The sequence below is a fragment of the Falco cherrug genome, chromosome 4, assembly GCF_023634085.1.
Source record: "Falco cherrug isolate bFalChe1 chromosome 4, bFalChe1.pri, whole genome shotgun sequence".
Lineage (NCBI taxonomy): Eukaryota > Metazoa > Chordata > Aves > Falconiformes > Falconidae > Falco > Falco cherrug.
The window spans coordinates 109,279,619-109,299,934 of record NC_073700.1 but is presented as its reverse complement, the minus strand read 5'-3'; the positions used below and the strand labels follow the sequence as shown (position 1 = coordinate 109,299,934).

General features: G+C 40.5%; 1 protein-coding gene across 1 annotated transcript in view; it reads right to left on the bottom strand.

The window, feature by feature from the left end:
* JAZF1 (JAZF zinc finger 1) overlaps positions 1-20,316 on the bottom strand; it is a 195,088-nt gene that overhangs the window by 86,080 nt on the left and 88,692 nt on the right. The window contains exon 2 of the mRNA XM_055708803.1: positions 2,154-2,226. Coding sequence (XP_055564778.1) covers positions 2,154-2,226 — 73 coding nt within the window. The remainder of the gene's footprint in view (positions 1-2,153; positions 2,227-20,316) is intronic.

The following is a 20,316-nucleotide window of genomic DNA, read 5'->3' as shown; positions in this document are numbered from 1 at the left end:
TATGACATGTATTAGGCTACAAAATCTGAGTTCATAGCCTGGGACAACAAAGCAGAACTCTGCTCTGGCATATGTAATGGGAAATAGAAAGGCATGTCTTGTAGTGTAATGGATATTGCTGCTCCCTCAAGAGTTTGAGCTACATAGAGCAGGTGGTTCAATGAAAGATATCAGCACTTTGGAAAAAATTAAAATACAATTAAAAGAGCAATTAAGTAGCAGCTGGTTTAAATAAAAGAGTCAATTCAGATTGGGTTTACCATAAGAACAACTCAATTCAGTTCTTCAGAATTATCTCTCAAAACTGAAAGGCTAAGAAAGTTTGGACAAAATATGTAGTGATTAACTGAAACTGCCTCAGTCACACAGAACTCTGTTAAAAAGGGTACCAAAATAATGAAATCTAGATGAGGTATCACTTTCAAAACTACTTTAAAAGTAGTCTGATTCCAAATGGGACAATCAAGTCCCGTGGCACCTTCTGTAGACTTAAAACAGCTTTCCCCTAATTTTCAAAAGACTTCCCTCTCCCTCCCATTACGTAAAATAACCACAGAAGCAACAAGAGAAAACGCCCAAGTATATAATGGAAAGAGGGAAACAAACCAACATACACAACATACCAAGCCTACAAACTTAAAAAAAAAAAAAAAGTTTTATAAATTACATGAGATCAACAGAAGTAAGTGTTAAAAAGGATCATGGTTAATTTCAAAATATGATTTAAAGGGTAGGGCTGTCTCCAGGAAGAACAAGAGTTACTTGCCAAGGAGGAAATCATGTCAATACCAGCTATTCTTAATCACCATAGTCTCATGTAGTGGAGAAAATTTAGTCATTTCACCAAGTGAACACCACTTCTTACTTTCATACCTCAAAGTCTTCATTTTCCCCTGTTATAACACCCTTCTCTACAGCAAATATTATACAAAGCCAAATGGTGGAGTCTATTTGTTTTTAATTTTTTTCATTATTAATAAAGTAGAATTAGAAAAATTTTGCATTACGTATGACCCATGAGAGTTTGAATCAACTCAGTCTATCCTAAGTTAAATTTTGAGTTAATCTTCTAGGCTGGTGACTTTGTATCTCATACAAAGGGAAACTGGTATCCCATGTATAAGACCCAATAATCTCATACAAAATATTTTCCGAGAAATATATTTCCAAAATGCAACTAACTGGAACTTTCAACCACAGTACACCCAATCAAAAAGCCAGTGTGACATAAAAGAAGGCAAAATAATCCCAGAATAGAAGCATGCTGATTTACCCAGAACAGAAAAAGGTTTTAAATGAGGAATTACACTTCCTGTACAGTGTTCATTTAGGATTAGAAGACAGCTTGGCAAACATACTGAAAAAGGGGCACTGCAGCTGCACAAAACCTTGCCATCTTTCCATTCATGCAGCATGCTCCATGGGTCAGTCTCCTCCAAGAGGAAAAATACTCTGAGCTACCTCCATTGAATTATGCAATGTGCTTAGATGAGAGGGAAAATAAGGAGCAGCTCTCAGGCTGCTCTTTCCTGTAACACTAGCAGCCCTTCCATACCTTCATGGTGGAGCACTCTGGAGGTTTCAGTTCTGCCATCAATCAATAACTGAAAAGCCAAGGCTCTGTTATCTAAATAAGTGCTGTAAAAATTGGTTCAATTTCTTAAATTGTTCAAATTTTAGGTTATATAGGGCTGGTAAGCAAGATTTTAAAAGACTACACTGTGGCTGAAAAACTTCTGAAGTTCTGTAAAAAAAATATCTTACATATTGAATGACTATAAGTTAAATTTCCCTTTTGATTGAAAACAAATTCTTTCCCCACTCACTTTTGTGGAGTACAATAAAGTAGAAAAATAAACAAAGACAAATTACCTTGTTTTGCACAAGATTTAGCTTAAACATAAAAGGCTAAAACCTCATCCCCCATTGTATTTGGGTGGTGCAGCTGAAGGGCTGCTTGTGCCCTATGTAAAAGTGATTAAAAATTCAGTTAAAATTTAATTCAACTGTCTTTCCAAAACAGGTGTTATCATAGTGTCATATAACATGAGACAAATCAGAGTGCATACATAAGCATACCATTTTGGCATATGCATATATACACATCTTGTGTAAACCAACATCAGTTATACCTGAAAAATAACCAGACTTACCTGTTAATGTAACTTAGAGCAACATAGGTTGGCTGCTGAAGTTCTTGTTTCTCTAATACACGTGGGTCTGTATCTGGAATAAAAAAAAAAAAAAATACATACACTGAACTGAGTTTTCTCTATTTACATTGAAACATATGGGACTGTAATCCGCACAGTAACATAAGTGAAGACAAGAGACACAAAAATAACTCAATCCAGTTTATCCATATAGAGTACACTTAGCACAGCAGAATCATTTGTTCATTCATTCATAAACACAGTATTGCATTACTTTACACAAGAATTTGAAACAACAGTGATGTAATTTCCAACTGTCACACAAGCTTTCACAATCCCCCTCGTAAATATTAGTTTTCACTGCTTTCCATGATTTACAGTGTTAAAAAGATCAAGCTTCCTTCTTTTTTAATGTAGCTATTTCTAAACGTGGTTGATACGTTTTGAGATATTTCAAGAGTGATTAGATCTCTTCAGCCGGGACTTCATACTTTTCTTCTGCATCTCTGAGTTTTGCTTTCTCCCTTCCCTACAGCTTATTTTTGAAGCTCTCAGTCAGGAAAGTCATACAAAAATGTACTTGAAGCAAAATGCTTGCCAAGCAGAGCATTACCCACCAAAAGCCCTGAAGCAAACAATCCAGTTCCCTTGAGTGCTAACTTTCTCACTCAAATGAAAGAATATGTTTTCAATCACTGTTTTAATTGTCCTTTTCAGTTAAGTTTTGCTTTTATCTAACAAAGTAATAGTCTTGGTTTAAATTTCTGAAATCAAAACCAAGGGAATATGCCCATAGTTCACATAGTTTTCTTATACAAAAAACCAGAATTACATTGAGGTTTCAAATACAGCCTCGCCCTACATTGTAGAAATGCACCTGTAGGAGCTGAACATAAACAGTCCTCAGAAGTTCCCAATGGAAACTGTTCATCATGCCTGTGCAGATTACTACATAGTCATTAACAACATATTTTATGCATTACTTTAAAAGAAGTTCTGGGTGCAACTTCTACATTTTGACTATAAAGAATACAAACGGATTTTATTAAGTGGGTCTCCATGGGACTGCTGCTATCCATCCTCTATTTCTGAGAAGCATCTACTTTGTGTTGGGGGGTAGGAAGAGGCACCCCAGGCACAACCCATGTTTTGGATTGTTCTCCCTTCATCCTGCAACTTTAAGCATTGTTAATCTTTAAAAGCTCATTATCTTGAGAGCCGCATTTGTTTCTTGATAGCCGCACATTTGCTTCTGGTGGCTTTTGTGGGTTTTATTTTGTTTTAAAAACATGACACCATTATTTTGAAATCTGTCTCTGCTGTCCTGCCTTAAGGAAGACTTTTAACTGAACTGAATGGGACTGCGCTTGAGGTAGGTGCATTTGTCACACCACTGCCCAAAGCAGATAATGTCTTTATTCAGCGAGCAAGGAATCCTCTGTCCCACCTCCTCAAAACTCAGACCGATTCTAGTCTTTCCTCCTACATTTGCTCCTGCAAAGCTCAGGCTCCAAGATTTGCTAACATGCCTTTATCAATATGTCCCTAAAGTGATAAATACCTTTAAGGAAGTTCAGAGAAGAGGGATAAAAGCACAAGTGCCAATCCAACCAGGAACCCCAAGCCTGTAATACTTAAAAGGAGCAGATCTTGCTGGTGCCTGGGAATTCTGCTGTAATTACCAGCACACCACACTCTGCTCTGTATTAAGCTAACCAAGGACAGCAAAGCATCAGCTATCTTCTGTGTTATCTTTACAATTCACTTCTCTGAGGAAGTTAGGTTCACACAACACACAAAGGTCTTTTACTTGCCTTTGTTTCTACAAAACCCACAGTCATTTAGCAGCCGAAGCATACAGCTGCTGTCATGGTGAGCTCTGCAGATTTACACCTCAGTGGTGCACGGCCTGCCATGAAAGTCTCGATCCAGAATGTCTGCAGATCATTAATCCCAGCCAGGACAATCTAAGAAATGCCTCGATCCAAGTTTAGGCAACGGTGGTTAAATGACTACGTCTTTGCTAATCCAGTTCTTAAATAGCATTAACCTCCATCTATAAACAACAGTTTCTGTGACTGAAGGAGACAAAACTGGGGCTGGTTTACAACAGAGTGCTGCATGTGTCTGTGGGAGTTGTAGGACAAGGGAAAGCTCTAATGAAGAGTCTACCACTCTGCCACTGCTCGCCAGCAGTTCATATAACACCAGCAAAAGATGACAATGCAAAGACAAAACCCAAAAGCCCCATCTTTTGTAGGAGCATGTTACCAAAGCACAGAGAAATCTACCTGCTGGTACCAGCTAAAACCAGTCCCATCTCTCAGTACGCACCGCCTGAAACACAAGGCACACACTGCACAGTCTCTGTTTAGTGTATCAATCCCTTTCCCCTCCACCTATCAGACTTCACACGTATTTCAAGTCAATTGTGTTGCTCATACCAATTCCACCAAAAAAGTAATCCAGGAGGTGGTCAAGAAAATTTTGTATGAATTTAGCACTCACAGTGCTTGACACATTTTTATTCCTCTTGCCACCAGCTGCCGGGTTGCCAGTCATGACAATGATGCATTCACATCCGCACTGTAGCACGAACTATACATAACACTGCTGGATATTATTATAGGTGGGGAAGGGAAATAAGATAAGAAATCACGGAATCGTGCACTGGGTCCACCCTGCATGGCCCTCAGAGAAGAGCTGAAAAGAACAGAGATCAGGCCAGCTGTGCCATGGGTGCCAATAGCCACGTGGCCCCAGCACAGCCCTTCCCCAAGTGGAGGGGCACAAAGGGGGCACGAAGGCTGCATGGGCAGCCTCACTGCACCCACATAAAACCCGCGCAGCCTTGCTAACGTACACCTCGCTCAATACTGCCAAGCTTTCTTCCTGACTGTCTTTAAATGCCATGGGTCTGTTCCTCCCTGCCTCCATCTCCTCTTGCTCTGCCCAGCCTCACGCAGCGCCTTTCCTCTCTCCTGCCTCTTCCCAACCCCAGTTCTTGCTGCTTGTCCTGCCTCCCATCGCTCTCTCCTGCTCTCACTGTCCTGCTGCCCCCTCCTCTCCCCTCAAAGTGTCCTGACATGAACAAGTTAAAAATCCCATGGAGAAGTCTATAACCACTTGTTCACCCTTGTCCCACAGGACTGAACATATGTACAATTCGTTCCCTGTACTGCCCTTTTCCCTGCAGCCTCCACACACACCCTGCTCCCCCCCCCTCCCCCTTTTTTTTTAATACAGCAAATACAGTTACAGTAAGGCTAAGTAGCAGCATTCCTTATCCTCAACCTTCAAGCCTGGACTACCAGTGCTCTGCTGCTCTCACACCTAATTAGGCATGTTCATAAAGACACTAGCACCATTTTCTAACACAACACGTGCTGCCCAAAGCCACAGCCTCTGAACACGTGCTGCCCCTCTAACCAGGATGTTTGGTATCAGCCAACACTCTCAGCTGACTCAGGGATGAGGAGCACGGGAGGCAAAAATCTGTTGTCAATCTCACAGAATGGCCCTGTATAATGTTAAATGTTTAGTCAATGTTTCTTCAAACGTGCACAGGCTGGTGAAAGTCAGCCAAAAGTAACCTAAATAGTTTCCAAACAGACACCTATAATGGATTAAACACTCACAGATGACAAATCTTTTTTCTTGAAAGATATTTAAGCAGTACAACCTAGGACTGATCTGAGCTCCTTTTCTCCTAAGAAACGTGCACAAAAACAACTACAGATTTTTAATGGACTGGTTGAATAGTATTACTTTAACTAGTTACCCTCGCTTCTTGAATTAAAATGGGCTATCAAAGACTCACTACTTCATTAGTTTTGCAGTAACACTTTAAATGTGGTAGAACACATTGCCACCCGCTGTCCATTAGCTGCCTTCATTGCTTTTGCCTTGTCATAAGCATTATGTTCCACTGATTTCATTCCACAGCAGGAAGAAGAAAAGCACCATGTACTTTCTGTAATGCTGTGGGGATTTTTTAGCTACATTCTCTTATTTTACTATGGTGTTCGATTTTGGAAACCCTGGTTTTATCTCTTTTTCTTTAATGAAATGTTATTTACATAAAACTTTTGTTTCGTATGAGCTACCCCAGGGTTATAGTGGTCCCACCACCTCACTATTAAAAGACTGAATTGTGGGTGCTAACACCCACAATAGAGAGTTACACCATCAATCATCTATAGGATTAGACACCCCCTATTTCTCACACCCACAACCTGCTTCATACTGGGCAACCAGACAAGTAGTGCGAGTGTGTAATTAAAGCTAAGACCATAAATTGCACTGCACCATCTTTAAACTGCTCAGATGAAGCCAGGCATTTTCTGTGGAGCATGTTCTAACAAAATGAATCACTGACTGCTGAACCAAGCTACGATTACTAAATCGCCTCACTCCATGCAGAGATAAATTGCAGCTTGAAAACTCTGTAAAATCCTAACCTGGTGAAGCATTTTAAAGAAAGCAAATAATAAAAAAAAGGCATATGCATCCTGTGTAAATACAGTTTTAATCAATTATATACCTTTATTCTACATGAGTAGAATGCCACATGCCACACCTTCGTTATTATTAAAGTTTTGTCCTACAAGATACAATAAAGTTATCATAAGCAACTTCACATAAGAACTTCACTTTCATAAAATTCCTGCACTTAAATCACTGAAAAACCACTCTTCACCTTATAAAGGGCACACAGAAAACTGCTAACAAATATCAGTGGCATTATTTTACAACTACAAGCTTTCTTCTTACAGGGACTAGGAAAGGTCACTATCACTAGCAAAGTGGTAAAGATAGTCTCAGAAGAAAAAATAATGACTTAGAGGAGGTAAAATTTAAACTACTCTTCAACATCTTGAATATGAAGTGGCCAGTGCTGCTTTTACTCGACCTATGCCACCACTTAACAACCAGAAATTGAAATAAAGATTGACAAGAGCCCAGGTACCTAAAGAAGGACACATGAATCCCTGCTCACATACAAATGAAGTACCTGCATTGTCAAGATTTTTTGGTAGCTGTAACCCTCCAACAAACTTCACTGATGACGTAGATATTATATTTTGGGGGTGGAGTGGGGTGGTGTTGGTGGTCGGGTGTTAGGGGGAGTGTCCGTATCTTAAAAAGACTTATGTTTGAAAAACATGTCTTCTATCAGCCATGCCATACTTAAGCCAAATAGTTGCAACAAAAGCAAAAAGACACAACTCCCCTTGCCAACCCAAGGATGTCATTTCTGTTTCTCAAAACGAGTAACAAAATGCCTCAAATGTTTAAAAATAACAGCCCTGCAAAGGATTTTAAAAGCACTAAACCTCATATTTAGAAACCAAAGACTTACAGTGTAAACTATCTCCCAAGACACTCAAAGATGTTTATGATAATCTCACCTTTTTCTGTAAGATCACACTAAGGTCAACTGCCAACACACAGGTCCCTCAGACTCACAACGGGCTTTGTCAGAAGGTCCGTCCGTACGTTCCACTCACCCACCACCAGGTTTGCAGAGTGCCTGTCTTGTATTTCACTTGGCCTTGAAACTGCCTGATATAAGTCAGCTCAGCTAGTTAATTAAAACCTACACTTCCCTTGAAACTAGCTCGCCTCACTAATGATGCCAAGGCAAACATTTCTGTTGGCTTCCTCAAAAGTCCACAATTGTTCTTACATGGATGTAGCTTAAAAAGAAACAGATAAATTCAATGTTACTGTAAATTGTTCCCTATCCAAAACCTCCATTACAAGGAAGCTATTATGACCTTCACAGTTTCAATTCCAAATGCAGTGTTATTCAGGTCTTCCTATTAATTTAAAGAATAAGATCACAACTATGATTTTGCAGATATTAACATGGTCCCCTAATTATACCTTTAGCAGAAAAAAATTTTCCCTCATCTCTGAAAAGACGATGCTCTACACTTCAAAAGACAGAACACTGAAGGATAAATACCATGTTTCTGCAAGAGTCTTAAACCTATCTGATTTCAAGAACTCCTTTAATACTTATGTACAAGTTTAAGTTCTTTCCAAGATCAAGGTGTTAAAATGCCAGAGATGGACTCACCAAAATGTGTGAAATAGATTAGATACCAAACTTCCACATTTCCAGAGTAAGCTCTCATTAAATAGATGACTAAGAGAGCTACATTCAAACAAGTTCAAACAAAAAACCACTGTATTTCAACTTTCAAAGTTTCAGTGAACACTAGAGGCTTCGCGATATTTTTTTAGTACAAAATTTTCCCCGTTTGGTCTATCCCAGAGTTGCAAAAATTTCTCCATTAGCTGCAAAAAGTTTATTTCCCCTGTCAAATTGCTCATAAGTGCATGAAGCCATGGAAAAAAACCCCAAAAACCAAAACACCAAACCCACCCTGAAAACCACAGGCCACATAAATAAATATTACGAGAAGGTCATGAAGCTGCTGTCTTTTTGGCCCACTGGGAGACAGCTCTATCAGGACAGTGCTCCAGTTGCTGCTGCTGAAACCAGGCCCGTGTACTTTCCACTCAGCAACTGATTGATTGCAATTGCTGCATTACTGCAGAAGGGTAACGGAGTCCAAAGCCAAGGTAAAGCACCAGGTCATAGTTCAAAGTTTAAACTACTGTGGACTTCTAAAGCCTGCAAGCACAAAAAAAACTTTAGCATTACGATTAACAACTGCGAATTCATACCACACATGTAGGCAAGTGGTTAGCAAAAAGAAATATCAAACAGAGTTTATTGAAATGAAGACTGCCTCAGGAAAAAAAAAAAAAGCCAACAAATATATATTGGGAATGCACCCACAGGTAGCGGGAAGGCACAGAAAAGCAGTATCTGCTGACTTAACGCCCATTTTTTTTGTATAAACCGCCTCTTCATAGGAAAGGCAGCCTGATCCCAGGGACACCATGCCAGCGCTTTACCTTTGCTGAATGTTACGACTGCAGAACCTGTAAGAAGCAGTCAGAGGACAACACTGCAGGAGGGACTGTACAAAAACGGGGGACACAAGTTAAAAGCAGCATGCTGAAGTTTAAAGCGCAAAACCCTGCAAAAACACCACAACCAACAGCATCCATTCACTGCTGCAGACCAGCACATGTGAAACTCCATTTTATAACTCAAACTTTGTGAGACACTAGAACTCGAGAGCTTTGTTGTACGAGAAAACGGTATCTTACGAGGTGGTAAGGTAATATATGGCATTTCAGATAACCCACACAGAAACAGAGCTGTGCTTTGGTCTTATAGCAAACAGAAGAGTAGAAAAGTTTTCATATAAGCAAACAGAAAAGCTGAGCATTTTTTTATGTAACTATTAATGAGCAATCATGTTTCACCCCTGCGAGCTGCCACTGTTTAATTCAGACTGTGAACTCTTCAGAAGTAATGTCCATCCCTTACACCTCCAATTGCCCAGCCAAACAGGGTTCCAATTACAGCTTCACATGCACTAATTTAGTGCATAATTACTAAAATGATTTCAGGTTAAAATGGTAGCTCAGTGACACAACAGAGTAGATCAATTGACATTTTCAGGTTTTAATTTAAAAACCAAATAGTCAAGTAAACAAACACAAGTATTTGCAAATCTTCTGTAACGTTTTTCATTAGAAAAAAAAATAAATATTTGTGATGTAACTGTATGTAAGGAAAAGATATTTCCGCTATAGACAACAGAAAAGAGAAAGAATGCATGGAGTCCAATTATGGACGCTGAATCTTTAAAATGTTCCAATTTCTGCAACTAAGTTAATTATTGCACACTAGTAAGGGACCACAGTGCTCCTCAGTTGCTGAAAACAACCTTTGGATCTGCCATGCTGTCTTCAAATAGGCAATTAAAGTGAAAAATGAGTGTGCACATAACTTTCCAGTGTGGTATATTATATATGAATAACACAACACACAAATAAGAACAGGATAGAAGTTCTTAACCCAGTTGATCAACTTACTCATGCCTTCATCTTTTTATTTGAAAATATATTACTTTGCTACTCTTGTGGTCCTTATTACATACAATCTACTGCCTTAAGAGGAATTTTCCTTTGCCAGAAATTTAAAAAAACTTTCCATTCCTCTGCCCCCAAAATAATCTGCACTAACCAAGGCTGGATAGTATCAAAGGATAATTGCAAGGCAGTGGACAGATCCAAGCAACCAATCTATTCCTTTGTTCCTCAGTGAGGCAATATGGGTGACCAAAACTTGCTTGTTCACCTGCAGAACTGCAGCTGCCCTAAGAGCTGCTTTCTTGCTTTACACCAATTTACAGTACGTAAACTAAGTGCAGAATTTGTGAAATTATGTATTTCTTTTTTAGAAAAAGCATCATATACCACAATCATTCTCAGTGGGAAGCTTGAACGTCATACACAGCCGGTGAAGAACAATATCACAGCTCCCTCCTGGTCCTCACAGGGTGTGCAGGCTCTCTACATCTCATCCTGCATTCCCATTGCTTTCCAACCCGCCTCGCTCCAGCAGGTGAGTGCAACCAGCATCCTCTCTCACCAGAGAAATTCAAGCTGGGGCCTTTCCTGTTCCCATTAGAAGCAGTGCTGGTTTGAGATACAGTGCAGTCCACACGGGCCTCCTCAGACCTCTGGCCCAACCAAAGAACAGGCTACCACCTACAGCCTGCAGCTGCCTCTGGCAGAAGGATGGCGTCTGAGCAACCAAGTTTTTGTGTCACCTCTCATGCACCCCCTCCTCCAAAAACCCAACCCAAACTCCAGCAGCAAGCTGCGTAGGAAGGTATAAATGTAATTCATTAAGATTATATTAGTGTGGACTGTGACTGCAGGCATCCTCATAATATTCTTGGTAGCTCACGTCTCATAATATAAAAAGTAATGGTATAAATCAGATACTTGATTTCTATTCAAATGGAACATAATTGCTGGTAACTAGCTGCAGAACTACAAATGTCAAAACGGTGTCTCATGATCCTTCAGAGGTAGTGAGCTGCAAGCACACTTCATGTTCTGTGATGCTTTTCCACTTATTATGTTAATTATTATGTTAACTATTTGAAACATACAATTATTGTTACAACCAAGTGTGATAATTAATGGTTACTTTTAATAGGCAAAATATTCATTAATCAAATCAACAGATCACCACAGTGCTGGAAAGGTCCCTTGAAGAAGGGGGGGGGAAAAAAAAAGTCTGCTGCTACTTTATATTGTTTTTGATTATGAGATACATTCAATTTTTAAGCATTTGAATGTTAATATCTTGCTTGCAACTTCTAAGTGCAAATATACTTCATGAAGCTTGAAATAGAGAGAAATTTGAATGCAATTTTTATGGAATGTCCCAACATTTAATTCAAGTCAAATAATCTCACAACATGCCACTGGAGAGTGTTAAAATAAAAGGTCCATTCGCATTTAACAGTCAAGCACATAGGACATAACATCCATTATTAGTAATCTCTAAAATGATCGCATTTCAATAACGAAATGATTTATTTTTATTCCTCGCCACTCTATCTTTCTTTTGGCTGCAAGTTTTAAAAACTCACGTACTGTGGAAACGCGCTCGCCTTTAATTCCCCTGAATTGGGGAAGATCCCCATAATGAATTAAAAGAAAAAGAAGCCCCAAATTTGGGGATATTATTCTATACTGGACCACCTTTGTGGCATGCAGCACTGCCCCCAAACACACGGACCAGAACGATGGTCTTTTGCAACCACTTTTGCAGGCCCCGGTTACACCGAGTGCCCTCTGCACGAGTGGTACCACCACCACTATGTCGGCAGAGACCTCTAACGGGGACACAGCAAGAGCACACCAGGGACTTCTCTTGTTGACATAGTCGTATCGCCTCCCTAGATGACACACAAGGCCACTGAAACCACTGTGCCTGCCCAGCTGTGACCTCCCGGCGGTAAGCTGCTATGCAGATGCCGCTCAGGGAAAGCGGTTTCCATCCCCTGCGCTGACAGAGTAGAGAGAAAGCAGGAAAAGGGCTGGAGAGTGCTTCCAGCGCAGACCCAGCCCTGCACGCAGGTTTTCTAGGTGTTCAGTCAAAAAGCTCTGTTTCCAGAATTCACACATTTCTCCACTCTCTAAGGTCACACACATCATTACCCATTACATCTGGAAGCTGACAAAAGAAAAACGAGCACTCAACTTGCATTCAGTATTTTGCCAAAATCATGAGAAAATAATTTCTGGAGTTGCATGCAAAGGACTGATTGAGGGTTGAGTTTAGCGGGTTTCTGTGCGAACCCAGGCCTGGCCTGGGCAACGCCAGGTTTGGCCTTTCTTAGGCAAGATTTGGTAACTAGTAGTAGAAGAGCAATCTTTACATAAACCACAGGTCCGTGCTTTTTCAAATCAAGCACGTGAGGTGAGTACATGCTGAAATCCATATTCTAGGATAAACAGCTTTGTATAAAGCAAGAAGTCATTGCAAAACAGCTAGTTTTCCTACTTAAAAAATTGAAAATTTATAGGTTTGTGTTTTGCCTTTTTATTATTATTACTCAAATACTCAAACCCTTGTTCTCATCTAGGTTTCTATAATGAAAACCTGACTAAACATTCCAAGATAAATAAAACCTAGTATTACTTTAAATAAAAGTTCAAAATATATATCTTGACAGTTCTGATTCTTGAGGATTTTATTTCCCAAAGTAGTAATGATCTCCAGGAGTTAAAATAATATGATTATATCCCAACTCCATGGCCAGCTAAACCACAACTGAACTGCGGTGGCACATATTTCATTTGCAATGTCAGAAGATCTCCATTGCAGACTATCAACATAGCACTAAATTTTCAAGTGTCATTGAAAACAGGCCACTTCTAATTTTGCCTGGAAACACTAAAATGAACCACTATAGGCAATGCAGCTAGTATTTCACAAGTTAAGCCTCTTCATCTTTACCAGGAATCAAAAAGGAAAGGTTTTTACTGGAAGTTATTTACCGTGCTTTCACTCCTCTGCAAACAGTGATTGTGGGGTTTTTTTGGTTTATTTTGAGGAAGGATTGTATTAGAAGTAAACAATACATTTTTTTCCTGTGAGTCACTAAAACTGCTATAAGAAGCTTATCTTCTGGGCTACTACTTTGCACAGTCTTGTAGGAGACAGGCTAGATCTTAAATTCCTGCTGACAGGAAAAGGGACTGCACAAAACGAAGCAACTTCTTGTAAGGAAGAAGGAAATAGCATCATTACTCAAGTGTTACTCAAGAGAAGCTCCCTCCAGAAGATGGCAACCATGCCCTGAGGAGCCAGAGGCTGATGAGGCAAGGACGGGAATGAGCTGTGTAAGAATACCAGGTGCTCAGATAACCTTTATTTCCCAAAATGTCTTTTCCAAAATTCATTTGGACATACCGTGTCTTAAAAAATTTTATTATTTTATCTCACTGGAAATAATTTCACCATCAATGTGCCTTATTCAAGACAACCAGTGCTACACATGGAACATCCAGCATCAAGCCTACCCCACAGGGAACAAGAAACACACACACACACACACACATATATCATACATCAGTACATTTTTTGCAGGGAGCAGGGGTGGGGTGACGTGTGTCTCACTCTCTCTAAGAGGAAAACACCATCACTGAAAATAGAACTCAAATGTGAACCTAATACTGTGAGATGAAAAATCTTCTTCTCTGCAAACAAACTGACAATAAACCTAAATAAAAATCATTACCCCAAACTGCACCTTTTAAAAATCTAGCATCAACCATCGGGCTAACAAGGAGTGGTGTGGGAGAAATTTTTTAAATGCTGTTAACCATGAACCTTGAGCAACAAGACTATTTTGTTTGCGCTTAATACTAACCGTGGGCAGATCCTCTGTGCTTCTGTGCCTTTGGTATCTGTTCTGGAGAGAATTTCAAATTATCTTCATTGAGAGCTAGTGAGGTGAAATAGGCTATTTCACGCGCTACGGTTACCGCTGCAGTCCCAGCATGTCCAGCCACTTGGAGGCCAAGTGTGGCGAGTGGTTTGGTGCCCTCCACTGAACGACACCTGGCTACACCGCCCAGAGCGGCAGCCCGAGGGCCGGAGTTCACGGAGCAGGGAAGCGGTGAAGCCCCACAGCTTGGTCCTGTCCCCTGCAGCCTCACCACATTGGTCTGAGCTGATACAACACAAAGATTAGAGCTGAGGTTTTGCCCTCAAACAAGTCCCCAACTAGCGTGTGTCATCCGCGGGGGAAGGCGAGAGGGGGAAGGCGAGCGGGGGGAAGGCGAGCGGGGGGAAGGCGCGCCGAGCCGTAACTGACAGAAAGGCACTTTTAACCCCACCAGCCAGGGAGGGGAAGCCCTTCCCAAAGGGGCAGCCGCCGCCACACCTTCACAGGGAGACACAAGCCCAAAGAAACGCCTCCTACGCGCCCTTAGTGGAAGACAAAAGAGTAAGGCGGCATTCAGCTCTGGTGTGTGCAGACGGCCGCCGGGGCTGGCCGGCAGTGACGAGGGCCCGTTCGCGCTTGGCTTTAGCACGGCCTTTGCAAACCTGCCCCCGCCGCAGGAGGCGAGCCGGGCCCGCCGCGCCCCCTCGTGGCGGCGCCGAGAGCGCGTCCCGGCCGCCTCACCCGCCATTTCCCTCCCCCGGCGCAGCCGAGGCGCGGGGCGGCCGTTTGACAGACGTTATTTCAGCTCCGGTACCGGGGCGGGGGTGAGGGGTGTCCAGCCGCTTCCCACCGCCTGAATTTTCACCTCAGCAGCACCGGCGGCCGCCGTGGTGTTGCAGCTTTCATTGCTGGCAGGCACGTAGACTTGCAGGAGCTCTATGCCAGTAGTGACAGGAAGGATGATGGTAGGGAGGCAACACGTTTAAGTACAACAACAAGAACGGCAATAATTTTAAAAAAAACAACTGTGCCTGTCAGGGGAAGCCAGAGCAGTCAATCAGAGCAAGCAACTGAGAGGAAACCCGAGGCCTTTATTGCCACTCAGTACTACTAAAACACTCCTGTTAAATACCTATCCACAGTTACGTGTGTCATTCCCCTGTAGCTATTTCCTTCCAGTTCCTGCTTCAAAACAGAAAAGCATCTGTATCGATACACTTTTTCTAATTCCAATAGCTCTGATGTAGAGAAAACCCAAATCAGACTGAATTAAGCTAGGCCTCAATGTCCTTGAAAGAGAAAACTTAAGGGGGGGGGGGTGTTAGTATAGAAAAAGGTGAATGATCAGTTTAAAATAGAAAATAAATTCAGATAAGCCTAAAAATGTTGACATTAAGTACAGATTTAAGGAAATCAATGAGCTTAATGATCAAAGATGTTTTAAGGCATGTTCTTACACGTTGTATTTCTACTTCATTATCCCAATCAGAAACATGCTGTGTTCAACAACTAAAAATGAATTTCCCAGCGTGAACACAAAGGAAATGCAGCAAGTTACCAGTTCCTTTACAATTCTAATATTCTCCTTGCCCTCATACAGAATTTGAATGTAGACTTACTAATCAAATAGTCACACCAATTCAGACAAAGTTACTTACCATAATTTAAAATAAAAAGTGTTAAGACAACAGGAAAACTATTTGCTAAAAAGCTCACAAAGCATTACATGCAATTCTTCGGCTTCCACGGTTTTGCCTGGCATTCATGGAAGCTGAAGTGGCTGTACTTAATGTTTCAGGTAATACCGATCAACAGAGGGGCACTGCACTTCTGGCAGGTAAAGTGGTGCTCCAGGTTCATACAAGTCAAGCTCAGGAAGGCTTCTCGGCAGAGCAAGCTCACGTTCTGCTCAGGAACCCGTAAGAGCATCAAGCAATCTAATAAATCACAGAATCATTCAGGTTGGAAAAGACCTTTAAGATCATCAAGTCCAACCATTAACGCACTGATATTTCAAAAAAAGCGTTTTAATTAAGTTAGGGTAAGATAAAAGATAGAAAAAAGAAAGCTTCCTGCAAACAGTACAATTTCTCCTTGCATTGAATTACATACAAAGAAAATCCATTCACTCATTTTTTTGCATGTGACAGTGAAATGTGTATTTCTGGTATCTTGTAAGAATGTAGACAAAGTGATGCCTCACTCCTAGCTCAGTACTATTTCAAAAGGTAGTACTGCTCTGTTTCAAAACAGTGTTAATTTACTGTATTTACAGGTCTGTAACCATTTGAGTAATGGATTATTCAGAACCACCAAAACACCAGTTATTTTGCTCTTATGCATTATAAGGAATTAGAATCAAGAACAACTTGGAAACAGGAGGGAAAGGAAGACACCAGTGATGTTGAAAACTCAAGCAAGGCCTTCTCAGATGATGATACAAAAGTATCTACAGTATATACATACCTTTCCTGGTATCTCAAAGAAAAGATGCACATTCCTCTAAACTGCTGCTAATTTAACATTTAATTGCTGCCAAAAAAAAATATTAATTCCTAAAGTGATGGTTTAGTACCTTCTAAATTCTACTATTTTTACTACTAAACAGCAATTAACTGTTAGAAGTTGATAGCATTATCCATTATTACAGCAATAAATCTTAATACTATTTTTATTCTGTACTGTTCCTCCTCTAATCAACAGCTGATTATGAAATAAAAAGCACAGCATACATTTATCAAAATGATTTAAGGGATATGACAAAATGGAGACACTTAGATAAAGGTTCTGATGCCAAATTTAAGGACAATTTAAACTGATGAATTTGGCTTAATATTTATTCAGCTATGCTGTTACTTACTGAGCTATTTTTAAACACAATTTTTCAAAATTCTCTGAAAAGCATTAAATAATTTGGCCCCAAAAGACTACCACTGTATAAAAAGATACTTTCATCTTCAAAATAATAATTCTTTCTCAAAAGCTATTTCAATAATCATATTACAAATGTAACTGCACATAACGTTAGAAAAATACCACCTTTTCAAGTATGTTACCACATGCAACAGCAGATGGCTTCCCATTTGTATTTTTTCTCTCTTCTCGAGAAATAGCTTAAAAAGTTTAACAAAACTCTTTAAAACATTTCTATTGAACACTTATTTTAAAAGGTATGGCCTATTAAAAGGGTACTTTTTCAGAGGAAGAGCTTGTTTGTTTTGCTGTTTCTAAACAAACTACTGAAAGAATGCACCTGGCAACAAAATCGATCTCTGGGTTCAGACACCCGCATATCAGCATCAGGACAATATAACTGCATTCCTGCCAGGATTAGTTCCCAATATTTACCTAAAGTTGCTTTGAACTCTCTTTGTATTCAGTACTAACACGGAGCAAAAGTAAGCGTGGTGGTTAGATTATGCAAGAAATTAAGACCACCAGCAAGAATACTCCTCTCCCCCAAAGCATTTACCCCCTCCCTCTAACCCTTCCCTATTCCCTACTCCAGTTTCTAAATACGTCTGCTAAGGCCAAGTGAAATATCTCCCTCTACATTCAGCTCGCATTTTAGCAGCTTCTAATACTCATTCCTTAATGCAGTGTCAGTGTGCTCAACCCCTGCTCTACAGAGTGGTATTGATTTGCAGCGAGAAGCAGAGAAAAGCCTGGTAACAACCTCCATAATTTATTCTAGCTCTAAAGCTTTTCACTACAGTCAGTAGGCTACCTAATAGCCTAGTCAAAATGAAGACAAACATCTTCTATGACAGGAAACTGTGGGGAAGGTGGCATGAACTAAAGAGTATGGAAATAAACACCTTAAACAAACCACCTCAGTGGGAGACTGACATTGTCTGTCTGCCAATGAACTGCGCAGAAGATGGTTAGAAAAGTCCCATAACAAAGAAAAAGCTGCATATTGTTTGAGGGTTCCCATGTCAGCACCACCCCTGAAGCCAGAAACATTAGTAACTTTTCTTTTGCTTTTCTTCTTTCTGGGGAGGAGATGGGAGCTGGAATCAAAACAAACAAACAAAATTTATCTGAAGAAGATTGCTTTTACTGCCAGCTGGAATATACCCATGCCAAGTACTAACGTAAAATGATGGGGTTGAAGGTTTCTTGTTTCTGTTTTGAAAGGGGTAAGAGAGTGTCATACATTTTGGCTAAATCATAAAAAGTTTCAGACACTCCTTACCAGAGGAGTGGTCTGCACGCTCCACTGCATCACTTCCAAATCCAGGTTTGCCAGTTTAATGAGGTAATTAGCCTCGCTTACAACTTTTCCTAATTAGATCTACCTTTTTCTCCTTTACATACTTGAAAAATGCTTTTTTAAACTGAGTAACAATGAAAGGCACCAGACTGATGACTGTCAAGAAAACGCCCTCTTTAATATCCTGGTAAGCAGAATTTCAATGTGAGAAGTCAGATTGTAAGTATTTCTGTTGTTATATCACTGGGGTAAACACTTTGCAGCTTCCAAGTCAGAAGGAATGTACTGGTATATCATTCCAATAGAGGATGAGACCCAAGTACTCCAACAACCCACTGCAATCTGGCTTCAACAGAAAGAAATCTGGTGGAGTGGGCTGTGGAAGGAAGGCGCGCCATGCTCTAACATCCCTCAGGCTAAATCATCAGCGGGCTACGACAGAGGTGGATGACAGGAGGCAGACTGCACTACAGTCACGATGCAGCCTGAGGTGGTGTCTGCTGGCAAGACAATAGTCCATTCTCCATGTCCATGCAATAAATGGCTGCCTCTCTGCAGTGACCAGCTAAGATTATAAATCAGCATGTTTTGCAATACTAAAAGCCACTCCAGCTGCAAAGGACCCAAGATCGTAAATTCTTTTCAATGCATCTTCAAACAGCATCAGGCAGTAGCAAGGCTTTCCTGAGAACGTTAAGACAGCTGTAAAATAGCTGCGCCAAATTTAGTTTCTATTACAGCAGACTGAAAAGACCTGTATGAACTATTTAATTCACAGATCAAGCCAGTAGGACCCAAGAGGAAAAAATCCAGCTCTTAAAAAAAGGTTTTAACACCGTTTCTTAAAAAGATTACATTGTATATTCTGTGATGTTTTTAAATTTAATTAAGACAAAAACCGAGGTTGAAGAACATCTCCAGATCTCATCTCCTGGTTGCTATTAATGCATGTCAAGTTAATAGTGGGGATAGTTTGAGGTATTTGTCAGAAGGATCAGCATGGCAACCACAGGTCTGGGCAATCCATGCACTAGCTTTTCACACAGGCATGAAAAAGGTCATCGCTAATCAGTATCCTTTCTCATATGAAGTCAAAGGGCTCTTGATCTCCAGCTGATCACTTTACCAAAAAGAAAAGCAGACTACTTTTTCTACAACTTAGCAGCAGCTAAAGTTCCCATCATGTGTTACCTATGCAAATTACATCTCTGCCGTACACGAGACCTGTTTATTTAAGAGCAGGTTTGAAGTGAGAGGGGAAAGGAACGTCTCAAAACGTTCTGCCATGACCATTAAATGATCCTTGACTTCTCTGGCTAACAATGATCAATAGCTTCAATTACTGCTCAGTGCTTTCACTGAGACTTGGACCCTGAATGCGAGAATAGCAGCATGTTACAAAATCTGAATGGATGCCATCAGTAAAAGAACCAGTTACTCTTCAAAAGTCCAGTTACGCTCAACACGTACCAAGAAGGGAGCCCACTAGCTAACACGTTGTCTAGAAAAGTGTACGTGGAGACAGTACCAAGCTATGCCATGTATCTCTAAGATAGGACCCCTAAAAAGCGAAGCAGATGCAAGAGTTTCGTGGACTCTGTTAAACAGATCAGGAGATGACATAATCTTACATTCTTTTCTGCTTCTTACAGCAAGTCTGGACAACAGTCCTGGTCTCCAGCATAACCAAGACATTCTAGATCTTGATTTCTGTCCAGGTATAAAGATCTTCATATAACACGGATCAGCTTCATCCCTCCAGGTTTAAAGCAAAGATGAAAAAGAATTGTCATGAGGCAACTGGAAAACCGGTGCACATAAAGTATTGATTTAGCCCACTATCACTAACTGTAAAGCTTATCTTAAGGAAAAGTATTAAGTACAAAAGTTAATTTTGGTCCAAATTTTAAATAAACAGAGTGAATATTCTGCACTGGCTAGGATCAAAAGCTGCAAATTCCATTTTCGGCTCAGCCACAGACTGTTTAACAGTCCTGACAAACTCATTTCTTTGCTCAGCTCACCTTTATTTGGGGTTTTTTATCCCTCAACCCTTCTTCTGTTTGCTGTGGATAAAATTAAGTGAGATTCCTTATGCTAC